We start from the raw sequence: 24,946 nt of genomic DNA on the forward strand, positions 1-24,946 counted from the left end.
ATTTGTATAGTCACACTATTATTTATTTATTTAGAACGATACTGCATCCCATTGAGAGAATAGATCTTCTTCAAATCGTTCCGCTAATAAACCCGATCCATGCTTGCAGTTCTCCAACTCCGACCGCACCGATTCTTGCCAAGTCCTCCTCCACCTGGTCCAACCACCTAGCTCGTTGGCGTTCGAAAACACCAAGCGCTTGTGAGTCCTCTTCAAGCATCATCCATGCTTCGTGCCCATAGAGAACAACGAATTAGGGATTTGTACATGGTACACTTCGTACGGGGTCGGAGTTTGTTGGACCTTGAGGATTTGCGGAGCCCATAGTAGGCAAGACTTCCATTGACTATGCGTCTTCGAATTTCACGGCTGTTGTTGTTGTCAGTTGTCATCAACGAGCCAAGGTAAACAAATTTCTCTACCACCTCGAGCTCGTCGCCGTCGATAACAACACTACTACCAAGAAGAATTCTGTTGAGATAAGTCCTTCCTGCTAGCTTGTATTTAGTCTTAGAGGCATTGATCCCAAACCCAATCAACCCTGCTTAGTTTTTCAGTCGGATATACAAGTCGGCTACCGTCGCATACAGGGTTGCCAACTATAATTTTGAAAAATCAGGAATAATGAAAATAAAAATCAGGAGAAATCAGGATTGCGCATATTGGGTTGTCCAGGAAGTTAATATCGGTTCTTGAGAGTTGAGAGAGGAAATTATTGTCGGTTATTGAGAATATCGATATGAAAATCGTGACCTTTTTTTGACATAATACTACGTTTTCCAGTAATAGTACCAAATCAGAAAAATGGTTTTTCTATGAAACAGTTTTACCGTTAAGCTGTGATGTCACCATTATTTTAACTGTGAATCAATTTTGATGGTTTGCATTCCAATCGAATCGGAAATTCTTTATTTTTTTCGGTAAATTATACATTACGGTTCCCCAACCCGTAAATGATTTTAATTAAGGAAAACTGGAAGAATACACATTTTCCTATCGTGCTCTTGTGGCCGAGTATGTATGAGGGAGGTACAATCCTTAAATATTACTGTTAATTAGACATACGTAAATTGGTTGCTCGAAATGCAATTGCAGCATTCGTTCTACGGACAATGTGGATAGAGATAATATTACAATGTTAGCTTTCCCGTATTCTATTCATTGAATATAAACAAGTCATCCGCGATTCCAAAACACAGTATTCACAATTCATCAGTCATCTAGCTTGTAACAGACGGCAGCGAGTCTTTCAGTCTTTTTCAAGGCCGGGTGTTTAGTTGAGTTTTCAAAATTGGTCTTTTTCAATTTTAGAGGCGAATGAACTGATGAATTTGAAATCCTCTATAATTGAAAACATCAACATCATCATCATAATTCGAGTCGTCCCGCTCCAACAATCAAACAGCAGTCTTTCTCAATGCTGATATCACACACAATGGTTTTGCTCGATTCTATGTAAATGTTTTTGTATGGTACAATTTTGTTCGGTGGGGGCACCGCGTCGATTTGCGTGCCGTCTGGTGAAGATTGCCTCTGTATTTTTGAATCAGATCATAATTGAATTTGTACTGGAGTGTACGTTTAAAATTTCTGAAACAAAAGCGTTACATTTGGGGTGCAAAGTTTCAAACGTTGACACCTCTTTGTCAGTTGTACAAAGTGGTATGTCAATCATTCCATTCGAAAGATAAAAGGTGTATGAGTAACAATCTATTTAATATTAATGTTTGCCTGAAGAGAGCTTCTGTAAATTCACGAGTATGTTTGGATTTATTGGTGTAATGATGTTGTTTTGAATCGTAGAGGATTTAAGCTTTCTCAGTTTATTCGCTTCTAATCTTTCAAAAGACCAATTTGAAATTCCAAACTAAATAACGTAGCCTTGAGAAAAACTATTTGGAAAGCCTTGCTGCTTGGAGGACTGATCAATCGTGAATGACTGATTTGTGATTTTTTCAATCGATCATTACGTTTCGTGATTTCAATGCTTTCGGGTTGAAAGTGACGTAAGGTATTTTTCAACGTTGAGAGTTGTGTTCTTCGGTGAAAAACTTAAGTTGAAATTTTGTTTCGATGGTATTGCTTACGCCTCCGCAGCCACCACATAATAGTGTCGGTTCGGATTTTCTGTTACCGTTCTGTGTCTGCTGAGATGTTTCGTTCTGTGTTGAAGATGTGATTTTGCTAGAAGATACTGAAAAAGTACTGAGTACAAGTACAAGAAGTTCAGTATTCCAGTTTCAGTGCTCTAGATAGCGAGCAATCCACAGTACATGTTGATACTTAGAATTAATTTGACAATCTAGTAAAATTGCTCCTCACTCCTCACTCAGTGAAAGCATTCATTTGTCAATCCTTGTCTTTGCTATCAAATCTTTGTATTAAAGAGCTCTATTATTAAATTTCTTCAATGTTTGCGCTCGACGGCAATATTTTCGTAGTTCTATGTTAACAGAGCGGTTGTATCCTAAACATCACCCTTCTTCATTTAGCTTTTTTTTTTCTTTGCGGCCCGCGGCATCAATACCAACACGTGTTTGTGGCCCCTATGAAAAAAGATTGAGTACCACTGTCCTAGATCATGTTTGCTTTCTCGTCGAAAACTGTTGTGAGCCATACTTGTGGGATGACAGGCTGCTTGGTAGAAGCATTACAGAATTACAGAATTCATTCCAAATCCCACCAGAAAATTGGGGATCATTTCGGATTTTGAGTTCATTTCGCTAACGCCAAATCCTTTTTTGCCGCATTGCATTGTTGTTAATGATCCATCTTCATCACAAGTCACGATTTTCTTCAAAGCGCCATCTTCGTTACGTTTATGGAGCGATTATCAGATGAATATGCAAACCATGAAAGGTTATTCTGTCAAATTATGTGGACAATTGTAACGATTTACCTAACCAAGCTTCACTGGATGCTCATGAACGGTGGTTTTAGATAACTGTAGTGAATCTGCTAATTCATTCATTTCGTATACCGAGGTTTACTTGTCACCAGCGTCGTGATTTTGATCATCAGTGGCCGCACGAACTCTCCGAACAATTTAATTTTCTTCTATAAATGATTTTTTTTTGACGAATTTCATGCCCAACTCGACTGGCCGTTGGCAGCACCATCTCAGATAGCAGTGAAACGTTGTGGGTGTAAAGACATGGGTCATTTAAGCAACTTTGCATACTTGAAATATTCGAAAAATAACTAGACAACTTTTTGGAAAAAGCCAAAAAAAATTTCTTAAATTTTTACAAAAAAATATTACTGAAAAACTATGATACCTACAAAATTCATGTCAAAGGATGAAATGTAGAAAATTGTTTGAATTTTTACGAAAAAATACCAAAAATTTTTTGAAACAGAAAATTCGCTGAAAAAAAGTTATTTTAACAATTGAAATTAAGTTTTCTCAAAAACGTTGTTTTTTTAAATTCTCAAAAAAATATATATACAGGGTGCGGCAGCGTAACTTCCTTTTTTAAAATGCGCGCCACTCAGTTAGTTGATGCATATACACAGTAAAACCTGTTTTTGTGCGGTTTTTTTGTGCGATTTTTTTTGTGAGGTGTATAAAAGAAGCATATTTGACAAAGTTATCGTCCATTTAGTTTTTTCGATGGTTTATACGCATTTCAGAGCGAAAAAAGCATATTTGCGTCTCAATTATCCACCTCTGAAATCATACCCCTCCTCTCATCAAATGCTCTAAGTTTTTCTAAGTTTTCGCATGACATGATTTCTAGCAGCGATACGTTTCGACATGCAACTAAAAGCACAAATCAGCCACGCGCAACCGGAAAAGTAAAGTGTCCCATCGCAAAGCAGGGAAACAAAAGGAAATTGAACAGTGAATGGCGCGGATTTGAGTTATTTTCTTGAGGGAAACTTTTTTTATGCGGTTCCTATCTACCGCACAAAAAATTTTTTTTTCAAAATGTGTACCGAATACGATTTTTTAAAGCTACTGGTGAAGTTTTCCAAGACGGTCCCTATCCCCCGCACAAAAAAAAGTTGGCCTGTATATGAATAGCCCTTAAAATTTCCAACAAATCGTCCATACATCGGAATATGGGTACTTTTACAGGGAAAAAGTTTTTCTAACAACAACTTTTTCTATATTTTCTTTGGAAAAAATACAACTACAGGAAAACCTGTTTTTGTGCGGTTGCTTTTTGTGCGATTTTTCATTTGTGTGACTGTTAAGGTGCGATTTTATTATGTGTGCGATTAGTTTGTGTGATTCAAGACCCGATGTCATAAAAAATCGTACAGAGAGAGTCGCACAAACGAGAAATCACCCAAAAAGGGACCGCACAAAAACAGGTTTGCCTGTAATCCTAATTTTGTTTAAAGTCAAGATAGCGATATAGTGTATTCGACAAAGTCTTAGATCTTATTAAAATGTGAACTTTTGTCGAAGACGTCAACTTTCTAAAACTATAAAATTTTTGAAATATAAGTAATTTTTGTATGAAGTCTCCTGAAAAAAAAAATGTTTTGCTCGTTACATTTTCGTGTGTAAATTCTCACGTTTGACATCTTTTTGACATCAAATAGAGAAATATTAGCAGAGCATGTAAATTGCGATAATTTATACATAAAAATGTTACAAATTAAACATTAATAGAATTTTTTCAAAAAAAAAATTAAAAAGTTGTTGTTCGAAAAACTTTTTTCATGTAAATGTGCCCATTGTCCGATGTATGGAAAACTTGTTGGACATTCTAAGGGCTATTTATATCCTTTTTTTTCAAAATTTTAAAAGCATTTGTTTTCAAGAAAAATGAATTTCAATTTTCAAAATATTTTTTTACATGAAATTTTTTTCCAAAAAATTCTTTGATAATTTTTTTGAAACCTAGGTAATTTTTTTGTACATTTCATTCTCTGACCATCTTTTTGTAGATGTTATAGTTTTTAAATTAAGATTTTTCGAAAAAAAGTTGAAAAAACTCAAAATTTTAAAAAAAAGCTACAAAAAAAATATCAGGCCTACAAAATTTTAGTCAAAGAATGGAATGTAGGAAATTATTTTGGTTTTCATTAAAAATAATCAAAAATTTTAGTTTTTGGAAAAAAAATTTCATTGAAAAAAGAATAGTTTGAAAATTAAAATTCATTTTTCTCGAAAACATGCTTTCAAAATTCTGAAAAAATAGATATAGATAGCCCTTAAAATTTCCAACAAGTTTTCCATACATAGGACGATGGGCACATATACATGGAAAAAGTTTTTCGAACAACAACTTTTTCATGTTTTTCTTTGAAAAAATGCTATTAATTTTCAATTCGTAACATTTTTTTGTATAAATTATCGCATCTTAAATGCTCTGCTAACCTTTCTCTATTCAGAAACATGTCAAGAACATGTCAAACGTGAGAATTTTCACACAAAAATGTTACGAGCAAAACATTATTTTTCTCAGGAGTCTTCATACAAAAAATGACATTTATTCCAAGAACTATAAAAGATAGAAAGTTGATGTATTCGACAAAAGTTTATATTTTAACAAAATCTAAAACTTTGTCGAATACACTATATCGCTATCTTGACTTTAAACAAAATTAGGATAAGTTGTATATTTTTCAAAGAAAACATGAAAAAGTTGTTGTTCGAAAAACTTTTTCTCTGTAAAAGTGCCCATCTTCCGATTTATGGACGATTTGTTGGAAATTGTAAGGGCTATTCATATATATATTTTTGGGAATTAAAAAAAATGTTTTCGAGAAAAATGAATTTTAATTTTTTAAATAACTTTTTTGTCAGTGAATTTTTTTCCCAAAATTTTTTTTGGTAATTTTTTGTGAAAATTCAAACAATTTCCTACATTTCTTGCTTTGACAAGAATTTTGTAGGTATCATAGTTTTTAAGTTATAAATTTTTGTAAAAAAATGAGAAAAAAAATTGGCTTTTTCCAAAAAGTAGTCTAATTGTTTTTCGAATATCAAATATGCAAAGTTGCTTGAATGCCCCATGTCTTTACACCCACAACGTTTCACTTCTATCTGAGATAGTGCTGCCAACTCCTAAGACGAGTTGGCATGAAATGCGTCATTTCTTAAAAGTCTTATACATCGATTTGTTGCATTTGGATGTTATTTGAATATACGTCGAAACTTGTATTTTCTTTATTAAGCTCTACATAATTCTTAGCGACCAATATTCCTTCCATTATTCCCTTTCTTAGTGTATTTCTAATCTTTATTTTAGAAGGATTTAATTAATAAAGTCGTTTTACCAATGCTGAAGAATATGAAAGAATTAATAAGCATGGTATAAACCCCCGCATAAATGGGAAGGATAGTGTTCTATCTGATCTTTTGATCGTTTATATTTTTTTTCCAAAAGCCTACAGGACCACAACAGTCAATTGTAGGGAAATCAATATGCAAATTTTCTCTGAATTCGTCGTTCATGCTTTGAAATGAATCTTTTTTCAACAAATATGGAAAGCATATCAGCAGTGGAGAACTTGTTGATTTTTTTCTAATTTTGATGTTATTTGGTTATAGACATATTTACATAGTACCATCTTTGAAGTTGATTCTACTTTGAATCTGACAGGAAAATCATATATAATCTTTTCATTTTGACTGTGAATTTAAAAAAATTGTCTTGAGTAATTTTACACTCTGAAACGTACTCCTACATCAATAACTTTGAGACTCTGAGTATATTATCCTCAACTACGCGATGTTGTTCCCCAAACTAAATCTCGTTATAATTTCATAAGCTCGTCAGACAATTTGATTTCCTGAAATTTTTAGCACTGTTTTGAAAAACACCACGAAACATTTGAGTGTAGAGAAAAAAAAGTTAAATACAGCTTTACATCAAGAGAATTCACCTTAATGTAAGCTTTATACAAATTCGAACTGGAGAGCTATTATTACAATTCTCATTTTCAACGAAGAAAAATTTGGCATTTAAAATACTAAATTTATAACGGATGTTTTTATTCTGATAGAGTAAAAATTACAAAACTCAGGGAAAATCAGGATCATTTCAGAAAAATCAGGCTAAGTTGAGGGGTTTTTCAGGATATCAGAGAACGTTCTAAAAAGTCTAGGAGATCCTGAGAAATCAGGAAGGTTGGCATCTCTGGTCGCATGTGTTCTTCCGATTATGTTCACGTCGTTGGTGAAGCAGATAAACTGGCTAAACTTGTTGGAAATTGTGCCCCACATATTGAAGCCCGCTCTCCGCATAACACCTTCCAGCGCCACGTTGAAAGGCAGACAGGAGAGTCCGTCGCCTTGTCGAAGTTCCCTGTGGGTCTCAAACGATTCCGACAGATCACCTAAGATCCGCCCACTGCACCGCACACCGTTCATCGTTGCCTAAATCAGTCTTGTCTGCTTTCGGAGAAAGCCGTGTTCGTACATGACTCTCCATAGCTGTCGTCGATCGATTGTATCATATGCGGCCTTGAAGTCAACGAAGATGTGGTGCGTAAGGACCTGACATTCACGGCACTTTTGGAAAATCTGTCGTAGTATAAAAATCTGGTCCGTCGTCAAGCAACCGGGCATGAATCTGGTAACTTCCCACAAATCTACTTACTATTGGCGATAGACGGCGAAAGAGTATCTAAGAAAGAATTTTGAAGGCACCATTCAGGATTGTGATGGCACGATTGTTCCCACAATCCAGCTTGTCACCTTTTTTATAGATGGGGCAGATTACTCCGTCCTTCCACTCCTCCGGAAGCTGTTCTGTGTCCTAACTATCAACCGGTGCATACACTCTACAAGTTTTCCCGAACCTCCCTTGAAAGGCTCCGCTGCCAGGCCATCCTTACCAGCTGCTTCATTTCGGCCCCGGCACGAAGCCTTTGTGCGAGGCGTTTAGTTTCTTGAAGAACTTCCGTGATTCTTCAGAACGATAAGGCAGCTCCATCTCCTTACACTTTTTCTCTTCCAGGCGGCCCTTTTTTCTCGAAAGAGAGATGTGTTTGCTGTCTTCGCTTCAGTCTGTATCGTCCCACGTTTTGTCGAGTCGCTCGTTGCAACAAGGCGCGACGTTCAGGAGTGCTCGGCACTCGTCGTCAAACTATCCGTTCCGTTGTCCTCGTTGTTGCTGTTTTCAAGGTGTTCCAGCATTCATAGAGGGGAGCAGCATCCAGTTCGTCTATCTCCGGTAACGCAGCTTCAAGACGCTGCGAGTATGTTGCAGCAACTTTCAGCTCCTGCAGTCGTCGTAGGTGGTACCGTTGTGAGCGCTGGTGTCTTATGTTATTGACGACTGACAGTTTGGAACGCAGTTTGACCATCACCAGGTAGTGGTCTGAATCGATGTTAGCGCCACGATAGGTTCTTACGTCGATGATATCCGAGAAGTGCCGACCTTCGATCAACCGATGGCGTGGATTAACTGATGGGCGCTGAACCTGCCAATTACCAGTCTGACCTCCTCCTCTTGGTCGACCTGAGCTTTCAAATCACCGATTACTATTTTGATGTCGTGTTTTGGGCAGCGATCGTATTCACGCTCAAGCTGCGCGTAGAATTCTTCGTTATCGGTGCTACCTAAATGGGGGCTGCGGAGGTTGATGATGCTAATGTTGAAGAAATGGCCACTAATCAATCACCCGTTTCTGCATCTCCCTCATCTCGATGAAAGCTGTACCCAGCTCGTGTGTGTTACCGCAGCCAGGTTCCCAATCTCTAGTCTAGAAATCTCAGCTTTCAGGAAAAAACACAGATGACAGATCTTGATCAAGTAAAGCCTCCAATTCTTCATCTTCAAATTTTTTTGGTGGTCCGAAACGTTCTTCGTCTTCCAAGTCAAAATTACCACTTTAGAAACCGTGCAAACCACGTCTGACACGTTCGCTCAGTTGGAGCATGGTCACCATAAACTTCCACCAAAAACACCAAAACCACCAAAACAGATACCAAATATTGGCCGGATAGACCGGATACCCGATAGTTACCGGATATCCGCTTTTCGACAAATTAGCAAAGCCTTATAAAAAAAAATCAGTAAAATTCTCCCGACACCACGCTTGGGCGATATTCGCCGTTTGATCCGGTGCACCGTCCTGTTGAAAGACGTAATGATCCTTCCATTAGAGGTCCCGAAGTGCCAACGTCGGCGCCCACAGCCGATCATTTTGGACATTGTGCGGCTGTTACAAGACAAAGAGTTTCTCATCAGAAAACACGAACTCCTTACCTGCGTACCGCGAATGTATCAGTTTGGTTCTGTCCAACCTCTTCTCCGTTGTAGCCTGCGTTACCCCGTGAACCATGCATTTCTTGTACGGCTTTAACCTAGGTTCTTCGTCATGCTGGTTTGAGCTGTCCCGATCGACACATCCAGATTAGTTGCGGTCTTCCACATCGAGCAGTACATTTTTCAATGAACCCGTTCCCTCACCACCTTGATGGAGGCTGACGTCCTCGCCGAAAGCGGCCGCCCAGATCTCGCACGATACCTGGCCGAGCCCGTCTCCCGGAGGTCTAGATGAAATTCCGCTTCACCCCGTGGGATTTCAAACGCCGGGTTGCCGGGTCGCTCACCTCTCGCGATGCGCGATAAACAAACAACGAATGACAGCAGGTCGACACCATGTGCGTTGGTTAGCCTGTATATGAGGCTGAAGCTGACACCAGCACCAATGTACAGAATGCACATGGTGCGCACCTGCACGACGATGAGAAGTTGTATCCGAACTTATTGAACACCTTGTTCAATAGTTGAATCACCGTTTGACAATGAATACTGATCAAAAGTGGAAAAGGGAAACAAAACATGAAAATAATACATGATTCCGCGTGTGGATGTAATTTTTGCGGCTTCGATATTAACGATATATCGTTGCGCCTCCGTTGGGGCCTGATTGTATTCATCACAAGAGGTCTGTGTTTCAAAATAACTTTATAAAATGTTAAAAAGGTTCATATTCGATGCAACACAAGTGAAAAAATGATTATTGAATTTAACTTTTTGTTATATATTATGCTGATTAGTACCACAGGTCTGTATATGTTAAGACGCGTTCATATTACGCCAATTGGCATCGGTAATCGGCCTTATACGCCCGGTGAAGCTGAATGATTGCAATGATTGCAAAATGCAATATCTATACATTATACTAAAAGATGTATATAGAGCTATGACCAATTGATGACTTTTTCATGCGCAATTACCATTTGAAAAAGAGAAATAACTTTTGTACGATTTTTGTTATGTCTTACGTTCATGTTATTCTTATGATTTTCAACGAATAATGGAACACAATTCGTATCGTTTTATCCTCCCTTTATTTCCGAATATGCTTTCAAAATTCAATTCGCAGATGGTTATACTTCGGTTTGTGAGTTAACACAGAAGCTATATTAGGCATATACGGAAAATTGAATTCAAATTCAGTTTTTTTATTAACAATTATGCTATTATGCTGCTTTGAAGAGATTGAATCTGATTTCTGAGTGGAAAATTAAAATATTGAAATAATTGTATTGGCGGGGTAAAACGGACAGTTGTCAGTGGGAGTGAGATGGACTGTGAAAAGTCGGTTTATTCTATTCCTATGGAAATCCCTGCGTCTATAAACAGAAATCAAATCGCCAATGATGGACTGTCTAAAAGCTGACTGAAACCAAAAGTGATAAGTTCAGACCTTGGTTGAATAAAATTATTGCACTAAAAAAAGTTCTACTTATTAATCTGTTCTAATTTCAGTAAAAAACATAGAAAACCACTTTTTTGTAAAACGTTTGACCAATTATTTCGAAAAACAGTATATTGAATTGTAAGAAACTGCATTCAAATTTTGGGAAGCATGAGTTTCCAAAAATACTAGTGAAGCTCTTCTTAACATGTCCGTCTTACCCCCACTTTCCCTGCTCCTTCTTTGAGTGGTTGTGTCACTCTATCCAAATCCAAATGAGGATGATGCCTTTCGGCTCCTCTGAATGATTTACAAATCCTTCTCTCAAGATCTTTCCTGTTCAGTTATTCTACACTTGACTACTGGAAAACTGAAGATCAGCAGTGGAACCGCGAATGTGTTAATCGCGCGTGCTTTGTTTCCCGCGTTCAGAAAAGCCTTCAGGATACTGTTCACTCGACTTAAGACCTTGTCTCTCAGTTCAATCTTGATGTAGGAGTGGCAAATTCCAGTGAGTAGTTGGAATTCAAGATATTTATAGGATTCGCCACAAACCATGTCCGGCAGATGGACACAGCACTCCTAAGTTTTCAGAGACCCAGAAGACCTTCCTCGGAAGAGTAGTAGTGCTCTGACTCGCTTTTTTCTTTTTTCTAATTTTTCTCACTTATTGGATGCTATCCACAATGAAAATGAACGAATAAAATTACCTTTTGGAGTCACACTCAAACGCAGGTCTGGATATGGACTTTTATTTTGCAGATACTAGTTTTCTTATCCAAAAAATGCTGGATGTTTGGTTCGAGAATTGAGATTCTTCACAAAGAAGATGCATCATGATTATCCCGACTACAAGAAACTGAATCATCTGAAATGAAAGTAAAATGCAATCTTTCGTGAGAAAGGAAACTAGATTATGGAAAGTAGAATGGAAAGCGAAAAATACATCTAATGTTTATAGATAAACTAGCTGGCCCGTGTTAATCCACAAATTATTTTTCGTTATCACATCCACGTTTTCTTACTAAGCGCACGTTCATGGGTCCAGTCGCAGAACTGTTCATTGATCGATATTCTAATCTACCCTTTAAAATTACCTTTTGCCATAAAATTCCTAGTACTTCTACCAAAACTCGTCATTATAATATTATTTTCAGACACAATTTTCGCTCAAGATTTTTCAACCACTTGCAAATAATATGTTTCTCCGTTGCATGGAATAAATGTTTGATACAGAAATTATGATAGAATAAAGACAGCCCGAAATCAGACAATTTCTTTCTCGAGTTTTGCTCTTATCAACACATTCGGTGATCCATTTTTATTTATATAGATAGAAGACGATATAGGAGTGCGTTTTATCACATTAAAATCCATTTCCATTTTCGAACGAAGATCAATTTCGCTATCGCAAACATCAAGTGGACTAACAACGGTTGTCAATATGTAATTATAGAACATATGCGAATTGAATTTTTCGAATTTTCCCATTTTCCTTCAGAGATTTCCGAAAATTTTCAATTGTTTTGTTTGGTTTGAATATGTTTGTTATTTTTATGGAACCCCCTCTCCTTTCCAGAGGAGGGTATGTCGAATCACCATAGAAACATTTATTGCTACCTAAAACCTCTACATACTAATATTGGTTCCTTTTGCTTGATTAGTTCTTGAGTAATGCAGAAATTTGTGTTTCATTTGTATGGGAGCCCCCACTTAGAGAGAAGGGAAGAGCTATCTAACCACCGTAGAAACGTTTCGTGCCCCCTAAAACCTCCACATGCCAGATTTGGCTCGATTTGCTTGATGAGTTCTCGAGTTATGCAGAAATTTGTGTTTCATTTGTATGGCAGCCTCCCCTTAGAGAGGGAGGAGGAGTGTCTAACTACTATAGAAACGTTTATCGATCCCTAAAACCTCTATATGTCAAGTTTGATTCCATTTGCTTGATTAGTTCTCGAGTTATTCAGCCTCCCCCCCTGTAGAGAGGGGGAGGCAGGGTTGCCACATATACAGAATATTCTGTATTTTACAGATTTTTTGCCAAATTTCAGATACAGAATCTGTATATACAGAATTACAGATTTTCAGCAAAAATACAGAATTTACAGATTTTTTTTAAATTCGATTTTAAATATTAAATTTATTACTGTGCATACATAGATACCTTGATTTATAAAAAAGTTGGACGCAGCGCAATGAGATGGCTTTTGTTGAAGGCAGTTATTAAGCGAAATCTTGAGCGATTTGAAGAGCTTTTTTTTCAAGTTATGTATGACCATAATCAATCCGCCAATCGTATATTGACTCATTTATAAGACCCTATGACTAAACCGATTATACTGTTCCTAAACTATGTTCTACCGCTTATCAATAATGTCAATCGCTCCTTTCAATCAGAAATTTCTCAATTTTGCGAACATTAAAATGAGAGAAGACTGTGATTGTTGATCATGTTGGGTAACTTATTTTTGGAGAGCTACGTGCAACGATTCTTGATGTGAAAGATTTTGAAGACTTTCTGAAGAAGCTTGAGGATGTTTGCGTTGGTATCGATGCACAAGAAGCTGAAGAAAGATTGGGTGCAGCTAAGAAGTTGATCTTCAAATCGATTTGTCGTGACTTCTATATTGCATTGGTGAAATATAGTTGCAGCCTTGATAAACCCTCAAAATTTCTTCAAGCTACCAAATCTCAATGATTTGATGCTAAAATTTCGTTTCATTCGTTTCAACAGGTAATAGACAAGGCCTGGATTACGAATTTAGGCTTCTCAAGTCAAATATTATGGGGCAAAAATTGAGTGACTCGGATATAACTTGGTCCCAGCTATTTTTTTGTATCCATTGGTCGTTTGTAAGACATGTTTTGCGGCTCCGCAAAGCTTATGCGATTGATCCTTACAAATAAATGAATTGGAAAAAAAGACATTTGATGACATGTGTTGAGCGTTTGAGCTTTACAAAACAAAGTCCGGAGATTGGTTGGTTCCCATAATCATGGACTCTATTTTGAGAGCGAAGAACTATGTATCGGCGGAAAGAGGAGCGTCAAAAATGAAGTTGAAGAAAAATTTTAAGGCAAAGTACAACAAAACCATGTAAAAACATCATACAATTCAGAGGCGAAAAAAATTCCTATTGACACGACTTTAACAACTCATAAATAAGAAAAATAAGTTCAAAGTGAAAATAAACCTCTATTTTCATCCGATACAGATTTTTTGGCTAAAAATACAGATGTACAGATTTTTTCAGAAAATTTTACAGAATCAAATGTAGCAACCCTGGGGGGAGGTGTGTCTATTCACCATAGGAACGTTTCGTGCCCCCCAAAGCCTTCACATGCCCAATTTGGCTCCATTTACTAGATTAGTTTTCGAGTTATACACAAATTTGTGTTTCATTTGTATGGCGGTCCCCCCTTAGAGAAGAGGAAGGAGTGTCTAACTACCATAGTAACATTTATTGCACCCTAAAACCTCCACATGCCAAATTTGGTTTCGTTTGCTTGATTAACTCCCGAGTAATGCAGAAATTTGTGTTTCATTTGTATGGCAGCCCCCCTTAGAGAGGTAGGAGGAGTGTCTAACTACCATAGAAACGTTTCTTGTCTCCTGAAACCTCCACATGCCAAATTTGATTCTGTTTGCTTTATTAGTTTTTGAGTTATGCAGAGATTTATGCTTCATTGGTATGGCAGCACATATAATAATTTCGATGAAACTAAGTGTTCGAGTGTTCAACTGTTGTTCCTGTATGTCTGCTACTTTATCTGAGAACGAGTTCTTTGAGTCTTTCATCCCGTTTGATTATTCGAGCATACATGAATTTACACAATCATTATTTTCATTTTCTACATCTCTATCTCTCATTCTATTTAATTGAACATCCTTAAATATGTAAGTTTTTAAATTGATATACATTTGAATAAAACAATATATATTTTCCCCTCTTTCTCCTCAACTCGTTTTTTGCACGCATCGGCTTCTTGGTCGAACAAAATGGACTCAAACAATAAATATGGTGGTGGTTTTGCATAAAAAAAATCAAGAAATACAAGCGATGAGGCTACAGGCGCTGAACAGTGGTAGCTTCACTTGGAGTATCGGATCTTGGAGGCAAGTTTAGCGTATTCACACCCCTCTCTTTATGTAAACACTGAAACAATGTATAATAATCTGAAACCTTTTAACTGAAAAACTTCTATGTACACATTTATGCATACATTTACAGAAATGCTTCGCATTGCGTAAGCTTCATAAACGCAACTGCGTAACGTTGTTTTCTGTTTTGTTCTTCTTCGAGTTTTTTTTTATTAACAAAAAAAGGGCATACAATTTTAATCAGCTTCTGTTCGGCCGTATTCTTGATAAGTTGGGACGTTTCAAGAACACGTTTAATTAGAAACTTTAATTTAATGCAATGTTGATAAAACGGGAAATAATATTCGCTTATAACCTTAAACAGCACTCGGACGCGAAGGGTCGCGGAAAAACTTTCACTCCAATGTTATACTGTGGTATCACCATTCGCGATCGCAATCATCTGTCACGTGTGACCTTATATTAATATGTAAAAATATTAACTAACATGTAATTTTAATTATCACACCGAAAAAATGTGTTCATTTACAAAGGACTGAGATGCGATAGAGATGATTCAACCATATATGTGTAAGGAAGAATTCTATCCGTAGCTAGAATAATATCTTAACAAAAAGCGTAACCTCGAGGTGCCACCAACAAGGCGAACAATTTATGCTCGTCAGCCTGGGAATTATGGAAACAAACATTGTGCATAATTACGAAACGACCGCATTATCATAATTGCCATGCGTTTGTTAATGCCATTCTGGGATGTTCTAGTTATCGATCAAACTGCCACATATAGCCGGCTCGAAGATAGGACCCCACACTTGTTCGGTGCATACCGATAACATCGGCGAATGTAGATATATCATGTGCAAAGTGAAAGCGCGAAGACGTTTATATCATAACATCTGTTCTCACTTTCTCTCCCTCTCTCGTGCATCTCGATGGTTATCAGATAGCCAACGCAAAGTGGCATGGGATTGTCATTTAATCGATAGGTTACGCGTGTTCCGCCGAGCATAGAGTGACGTTCAGCAATCGAGTTCTTAACCACCACCAAATGGGTTATTCAAAACGAATGATCCAATTTGGATTGTAACACTGGTCCCGAGTGAGATCAATAGATGAGTGGACGACTCTGGGAGACGAATGAAACTGTTCTTCTTCCAGATTAACGTATTGATTTTGAAATGTGACTAACAACTCATTTCAGTTATACAATGATTTAAGCTTTGAGTAAAATGTGTCTACTATAACACTGCATACAGAGTATTTTTCTTGTGGCATGAAACATTAAGGTGAAAGTGGAAGGAAGCCACAAATGGCTGCCACAATGGCGCTCATTTTGCAACAGTGTGAACAATCGTTTCCACACACTTCCCATCAAGTAATATCAACCAAACTCTAATCGATTACACACAAGATATTAAATTTTCATCTGATGTCGCACTGTATAATGAAAAACGACGGAAAACTCGAGCTAGTGCTCTGAAAGTTAAATTTTCATTTTTCCATTTTCCGCAATGATTTTGTTTGTATTGGTGAAAGCATCGTTATTTCTTCGACACTGATGCCAGACAACATCATCGAAACAACTATAAAAACCACTCAACGAAATGTTATTCCTGAGTCATAGCGTTTCATGCCATGAAAATCAATTAAATGAAATTGTGTTGATATCAATACAATTATTATTTTTACGTTTATTGGGTCTATAATGTAAGTTGTAACAACTTAACATTGGTTAAGAAAATTGTATGGCAGAGCTCGGAACACTGCCGCGGCTACTTCTGCTGTCTAAAATAGTAAACGGAAAAGTCTCGCATTCAATCAAAATGCCTCGGCCAACGAAGAGAAGGGTTAAGACTCTCCAAAAGGAATATGTGAAAAAAGTACGATCAACGAAGGAAAATATTAGGGAATTATGAACATCGAGTTACTGTGCGAAAGAACTTGTTAATACCAAAAGAGCCCCAATTCGCATGTGTTATAAATTTGCTCACGTCACACCCGCGTATAATTAGAATTTTACTTCGTATGCAAATACACCTTCTGCATATATTTATATTTGCAATTGTTCATCGGAACACATCGTTAATACATTTTATTTCAGTATTGAATTGTTATTTTTTTTTCAAATATATTCTAAAACTCGTGTCAGTGAAGCGCCACACAGTCTTATAAGTGAACTGATCTATTTACGTACAAAAATCAAAACAAACTGTGTGCTTTGCTCTTCTCTCATAAAGACTATTACCCCATAAGAACGCGTGGTTTTACCTATATGTACTACAATAATAGCTTCGTTCCACCTTCACCTTAAATTGAAATATTGAGTTGCCCGAAAAGTAATTGCCGATTTTTTGTTCATTATTAATAAAATACGATTTTTTTTTGTACATAGAATGAACGCATAAATTTATTTATTTATTTATCTGCGACATAAAAATCGTACAGACATTTTCATCTATTAAGTCTAAGTCTAAACACGTTTTTGGAAACACCAAAGTCAAACACATGAGCCACTTCGTTGAACTTGTTGCAACTGACGTCCAGTGGATTGTTCATTCCATAGGTGGTGCGGTGGTTCGATCGGCGGACAAAAATCTGATTGTCTCGTCACTTGAGGAGGTGTGTTGAAGCGAAGTTTTTCCAATAAGTTAGCACAGTCAATGTGATTAGTTAGGACATCAAAGACTAGTAATCGCTGAAGAAGTGCTCGCCTCATTGCTAATGTTGGCAGGTCAATCAGCATACAACGGTTTTCGTACCCTGGTAGATTCGTTCTATCTCTCCAGTTGAGATTCCTAAAGAGCATAACGGATAAAATGCTTTTGGACGGGACCCACACTTGTACCCTGTATTCCAACACACTACGCACCAAAGAGCAGTACAGCGTTTTCAAACAATATATATCGCCAAGCATTTCGTGTTTCGTTTCAAGAAGCCTAGCATGGAATATGCTTTCGCAGTGGCTGAGGCGATGTGTTCCGCAAACCGTAGTTTACTGTCTACGAGAACCCCCAGATCCTTTACGACACTCGTACGCTTCAAACTTGTCGTCGCCATTTTATAGTCGAAGACAATCGGTGTTCGTGACAGGCTGAATGAAATTACGCAACATTTGTTGACATTAACTTCCATCCCGTTCAAACTGCACCATTCCAGAATCATGTCGGTGTCCGATTGCAGCGCACAACTGTCTACAGGCGTTGAGACTGCTCGATACAATTTTAGAGCGTCAGCATACATCAATTTCGGTGATTTCAGCGTTTTGCAAAGGTCGTTGATAAACAGAACGAAGAGCAACGGCCGCAAAATACTTCCCTGAAGTACTCCGGAATGTATCTGAAACGGGGCAGAGTAGGAATCACCAATTTTAAGATAAGATGAGATAGAATCCATGGTGTCAGCCACTCAGGGAGTTCTATTTTTTTGTACTTTTCAACAGCTAGTAAGTGTGGCACTTTGTCGAAAGCTTTGGCAAAGTCAACATACACGGCATCGACTTGCTGCCGTTTCTCCATTCTGTCTACCAGAGTCGATACGAAGCTAAGCAAATTGGTTGTAGTCGAACGTTTTTTCATAAAACCATGTTGATCGTCAGAAATTATGCATTTCGTAGACTGGTAGAGCACATCGTGTACCATTACTTCGAAGACCTTCGGCAAACAGCTAAGAATGGAGATACCACGATAGTTCTTCACATCATTGAACGACCCCGACTTATGAATTGGTGTGATGGATGCGAGTTTCCAGATAGTGGGAAAGAATTTCTCACTAAAAGAACGGTTGAACAACATGCTCGCTGGAAAAGCGAGAGAGCTTGCACACTGTTTGATGAGGAATGGCGGTAATTCTGGTCCAGGTCCTTTTGATCCCTCGATAGATTGTAGCTTGAGCAGGACTTCGTGTGTTGAGAAATGCATTCGTGCTGGCAGCAATTCCCAGGTAACGCATGTTTTGAGGTATACCTTTCGTTGTTTTCCGATCGTTTACGATCGTTCAATGAATATAGTCGCGAAAACAGTCTGCGTTCAGAGAGTTGTATTGGGCCTCAGCTTCACGCATTTCAGTTTTCCTGCATTTGAAGAAACGTTTCCTTGCTTTGCGTAAACGATTTCGAAGGTTACGAAGCTCTACATTCCACCACGATTTGTTTTTGTGAGAGCTTCCCACGCTTTTTCTCAACGGCACCATTGATCTAATAATTCCGAAAAGCTCATCGTAAAAGCGGGCAACTGCTTCGTCCACTGATCCTATTCGAAGTAATTGTTCCCAATCGACTTGTTGAATTTTATCACTGAGTGCAGTCAAATCACATCTATGAAAATCAAAGCGCTCAATCCCCTCTTCAATAAAACTGTGCACAACATCGAGTTTTAAATCGATCGGTTTATGATGTCACATTCAACAGCGGCAATGATGGTTCGAAAATATCTGCGCTGACTTTCCCACCAGATCGAGTAGCCTACCATTGTCATTAACGAATGAGTTTTGCTGCTGCAGTCCGGTAACCAGCATAGATTCAACCGAAGCCAACTCCGGCTCAGTAGACGCATTTATTGGCAAAAAGCAGCTCATGTCCCCGTCATATTGCCAGCATAAATTTGGCAGATTGTAATCACCTATTACAATCAATTTATCTGGATTTCGAGCCATCGAAACAATTTGCTGCATACAAGTTGCGTGCATCTCGTAAAGCGAAGTGTGTGAATTCGGCGTTATGATTGCGCAGTGGTTGATGTATGATCGCTGGAATCTGTGTGTTCCCTAACACAGGTTCCACAATCAATGAGTCTCAGGAAATTGGCCATTGCAAAATAGATGTAAGATGCGAATACTTTTGTACTCGCATGCATTTCTGCAGACCGGAATGAGTTTCCCCAACACAGACTTCAGAACTAAGGAATCTGGGGAAATCGGCGTTGCAAATATATGCAGGGTGCGAGTACTACGTTTCATATTGATACGTTCAGCCGTTTGTCCTAGCCGATTTTTCAAATTTTGGAGTAAGTTAGAGGAGCATTAATTGGAAATCGTACCAGAAGTACGAAATCCAACGCGACTCTCAGAGTGAACGATTTGTAACTTTCGTCTTTATGAGTTTGTGAGTGAGGAGTGCGTGTCCTCGTACCTATAAACGCACGGTGTACAAAAATAACACAATGGACAGCCAAGAATTGCAAACAGTTGATTGCTACAATCGAGAGATGCATTCGCAAAGTTGACACGAAGGCCGTACAATGCTCCTGTTCCGACATCAAACGGAAGCTTCGTCAAACAGCCGATTGCGGATTGCGGATCTTCGAATCTAATAAAACAAACGTTCTAAATAAAACATAAAACTTTGTCCTTTTTTGACAGCTTGAAAAAGAAATTACAAAATTTTAGTTGCCACCGGTAATAATTGATTTTAACCCCAAATGTTAGAATTCTACAATATAAAATCAACAATATAAAATTGTTACACAATGATTCCAACACGTTTGAACAATAAGTTCTTATCCTTGTTGTTTTTTTTTCTGATCGGATGGCGAAGATGTCCATTTATTATTTCCTGGCCAGAAGAGTGCCGGAATCTGTGCCGTTCAAATATGCTGACTGTTTTTGTTCCCCTAATCGCGAAGGGGAAGGGACAAGTGTCCACGACTTGGATCAAAATTTATCATTTAAATGTTTAAATAGAGGTCCGCATCTTTCAGCAAACAGAACAGAACAACACTTCTCGAAGGGTCATCGCCAAGGAAGTCACGGGTGTGTCTCCTCCCGCAATTTTGAAAACTATGTCATGCGGAATTTTCCTCGCTTCAGCGCATATTGAGGATGCGGTGACCGTGGAGATTATCCAAATGGAGACCGTAGATGAAGCGGTTGTTGATGATGGCCTTGGCCGCCCGTAAACGGATCATTCGGTTATTACTCCAATGAGGTTTGGACAAGGTTTCCAATAGGTTTATCCAAGCGGCACAGATTTTCTTCACCTCGTTAAAATAGTGCTGGGAGTTCAAGCTGTAGTCGACCATTTCAAGGATTTTCAACATTCTACGGCGAAGGATGCGATCATTATAAATGATGACTCTTGAAAACCTTTGGTGTTTGTGACCGCAGACCACCATGTGACCACTATTTTGAGCTGAAAGCCGGTTCGATTGCTTATCGACCAATATCATCGATAGCTGTCTTGATGCGTGGGGTCCTGTGCGCACTCCTCATCACTACCAGAAATAGAGATGGATACTAACAATCCATTCAGTATTTCCTGGATCAGGCTGTTCATCGCTATCAGGAAGAATATGACAGCTAAAACGAAACTTGAGGTACACCAGTTTCTACGTGGACATGTTTCAACAGACCCGCGAAGGACTGACTTTCTTTGATGGATTCCAAGAAGCCGGACCAACTATCCAGCTTTGTCCGTCTAGTTAATCGCCTCACTCTCACCTATGTGCTGCGTTCGGTACCTTTTTATCATCGTTTCTTTCTACAGACTGTCGTACCGGTTTTGTTTGGTCACACACCGAAATTTCCTCCGATTCCTGATCACTTTTGGCCAGTGCAGTGTCGTTTTCCCAGAATTGGACATTATCTTGGAGATGGCGGATTCAGCCACCTCGGTGATGGTTTGGGTTAACTTCTGCATGGGGTCGGCTTCGTCCGACTTTGTCGAAGAACCACTTTGTTCTACGGGTGATTTAAGATGGTGGTGCGTTGAGGATGACCGGGATCGGGTAGTGGTCACTTCCATGTAAGTTGTCTACTTTACTCCACTCCACTCCACCTACCTACCAAGTCAAAGCCAGCGGCGAAAATGTAAATGGTTGAAATCCTACTACTTCAACAGGAGATACAAGTACCGTCATTCAGGACCGAGAACTTCAACGATTCGATTGCTTGCATACCCCAGTTATGGTTTTAGAGTCCTCCAAGCTCTCAGAGACCTCTGGCGGCTATGAGAGCTTGGAGTAGGTCTGTGTTAATCCACTTGCGCTTATGGGAGATGCTCCTCTTGACACCCCAAGCCACGGAATGTTCCAGTGCAAAGCCCAGCTTTATCACCGAAAATTTTCTAGACACTCGGTTAATCTCTTGAAGAGCGATGATTGAGAAACGCAGCTCCTGGTCTAAGATATTCTGCTTCTAACTATGCGTCACAGCGTTGAACTCCTGCTCAATCGAAGATTATGGTTCGATACTTTTTGACCCTGCAGATGGCGCCACTGTCTCAATCGCTCAGCAGCTGTATATACCTCTCATTTCTCATGAGTTCGTTCCGCACGATTTCGCTACACATGTTTCCAAAGCCTTTCATTGGCTTCGATGTGTTGCTCAGGGGTTCGATTTGTGCAATATATTTGATTCTTAAAAAGAATAGATGGATGTTCGATAAACTCACCGGAAGCAGTAGATTTTTCACTTCAATCCACAAACATAGAAATTTAGAGAGAAAAAAGGACGGATGGGTAATGTCGGGGACATAACCGGAGAGACGTAGGACTACACAGAGGTGTTCATTATTCGAATATCATGGAGCACAGATCACAGAATGATCAACTCTTCATGTACATAATTACAGGAAAAAAATCAAAGGATAAAATAAAACCTCAGCACTCAGCAAACACTCGAACGTTTAGATTCAAATACGAAAAAAAAATCAAAATTTGTCGTGCAAATGTCGTGCGGTGCAAATGTTGCCGTCAACGAAAACATACTTGATGGCAAGCATATCGTAATAGGAATTTACCGTCTGGTATCGTGATATAATTGGGCTTTGCACTCCTCATGAATAACTGTGTTCTACTAGTCAAATCCTTCATTTGATACCCATATTTGATGGGGCTTTGAGAAAATAAGTCATCCGCCATTTTGTGGTGGCGGCCATTTTGGATTTGCATTGTTCATAAATAACTGTGTTCTACTAGTCAATCCCTTTCATTTGATACCCATATTTGATGGAGCTTTGAGAAAATATGTAATCCGCCATTTTGTAGCGGTCGCCATCTTGGATTATGAAGATCATGAAATACGCAGTTTTATAATGACTGCAGAGATAAAGGTGTGTTCCAAATTTCAGATCAACCGGTCAACAGGATAAGGGTCAAATTTCAATTAATGTGGTACAGCGCCATAGACAAACATGTTACATATAAACATACAAATATGTCACAGCTAGATAAAACCGTTTAAAAACTCTAGCATTCTATCAAATCGAGCGCGATTAGCCACTCATTCACCCGGCGCGACGCTTCCATCGCTTTTAACACACTTCGATAGGCTCTCCTGCTCCACATCCCATTGAAACTCCTGTCTCCTGTCGGCAAATGCAGCAAACTCTTATGCTGAAAATCAATTTCAAGATAGCGTCTTTCCTGCTCTGCGTCTGATGATAGAATGTGGCCAAGCCCCACCATCGCTCACTTTATATAGCCATATAGTTACGTTGTAGTGACCGACGTTGTAGCTGTTTGCTGCAAGAGCGCAGACAAAATGTATGGAAAAGTAGGGAATTATTTCTTCCAATTTTTCATCAAATTGAACTTTATGTGAGCTGAAAAACTGTAATGTGTAGCATATAAACAATTTCTGAGGATATTTCCTATCAATATGTGTATTTGGAACCAAAATCCATTCATTAATTGAGGAGGTATTAGCGATCAAAAACTGAACACTTTTTCACACCGAAATATTGAAATGGGTCCCTATATTGAAAGGTTAGACGTATTCCTACGTCAAATACAATCACTATTTACAAACTACCCAACTAACAACACCTACTATGGTCACAACGCATCGCTATATCAAGTATTTCAATTGAACTAACAATGCCTACTACAATCTCACCGCAGGATCCATAGAAATTCGATTCTTCAAATTTTCCAGTTTTCCTCGCCTTTTCCTTGTTGGATTCGGAAAAACAGTGGAATTACGATTCAGAAGAAGTGAACCCCTACACTATACATAATTTCTTACAACATTAAATTTTTATACGAGAAAAATTCAACAATCAAAAGTAAAAGGGTATACATATTTGCTACTCAACTGAGATCAATTAGCAATTGGAGTTATAGTATTTGAAGCGGTCCCAAACAGAGAACATTCGTGATTCTGATTGATTGAATAAGTTGATAGATGCATGTCATATACAGATAACTCTGCATAACATTAGTGGATCATACACTGACTTACAAAACTGGATATCCTTATTCGAGGCACATTGGACAACCTAATCTGTAATATTCACTTCCCCTCTCGTACACTAACCCCTTAATCATTTTGTTCAATGAAAAATAATTCCGGTTGCTTTTTTGATAAATTTGATTTGATAAAGTACTGTAGCGAACAGCAACAATATCTAATAAAGATGAGATTAAGATCTGACTAAGTATTGACAACGTTATCTGCCGTTAATTATTTGTTTCTATCTTCCAAATCTTGATTGAATTTCTTAATGTAGAAATCAAAGCCAGGAAAAAGCATACAGGTAAAGAAAAACATATAAATAAATAACGTAAATCACACGGAATAACATTTCTACAATGGTCCAGAAAAAGACTCGGGATTCCTGAGGATTGGCTCACTGAACGTTCGAGTGAAGAAAACGACCGAAGCCTTCAGCAACTTTTTGGGAGTTGGGACCAACACGACGCGTCTGCCAGCGAACATGAGAACTAGTGCTCCGCCTAATTCAACTTATTTCGAAAAAATACACAAGAGTTGGGGATCCGCTGACAATATACCGGTATGTGTGTGTTTTTGTTCGTATTTCTCAAAAATAAAAACTAATCATAATTTTCTCCTACAATCACTTCCAGCACGAGGATGGCACGATGCCACCGCCCAAGTATGGTTCCATAAAAAAGCGCCGCCCGAAGCGAGATACCGACCACAGTCCTGCTAACGATCAGTTCAGTCAAAGCGTTCCGACGACACCAAGCCAAACGCGAGCACCTATCGGTATGATGTCAGAGAATCCTGACACAGAGTCAGAAAACCCTGGCGACTCTGACTCGGATACTGCATGCGGCTTCGACTCCAATTGGAGACCAACATATATTTGATTACACTTTCCCTATTTCTCCCAATATTAGCGGTAGACTGATATACTGAATCTCGCCATTTATTTCTAATATAAAATGTATTGTAGTGTTGAATGGACATCTACTATCCCAACTTCAATAAAACTCGCAGGAAAGATAATCCTTCAGTAACTCTGTAGTTCTGTTCTGTCCACGAAACTAC

General features: G+C 38.4%; 1 protein-coding gene across 1 annotated transcript in view; it reads left to right on the forward strand.

The window, feature by feature from the left end:
* Positions 1 to 24,892, forward strand: part of LOC129766491 (uncharacterized) — a 57,562-nt gene extending 32,670 nt beyond the window's left edge. The window contains exons 6-8 of the mRNA XM_055767059.1: positions 24,162 to 24,188; positions 24,253 to 24,446; positions 24,520 to 24,892. Of these exons, the coding sequence (XP_055623034.1) occupies positions 24,162 to 24,188; positions 24,253 to 24,446; positions 24,520 to 24,765 (467 nt within the window). The 3' untranslated portion in view covers positions 24,766 to 24,892. The remainder of the gene's footprint in view (positions 1 to 24,161; positions 24,189 to 24,252; positions 24,447 to 24,519) is intronic.
* Positions 24,893 to 24,946: the final 54 nt, after the last annotated feature.

Source organism: Toxorhynchites rutilus, chromosome 2, assembly GCF_029784135.1.
Source record: "Toxorhynchites rutilus septentrionalis strain SRP chromosome 2, ASM2978413v1, whole genome shotgun sequence".
Classification (NCBI taxonomy): Eukaryota; Metazoa; Arthropoda; class Insecta; order Diptera; family Culicidae; genus Toxorhynchites; species Toxorhynchites rutilus.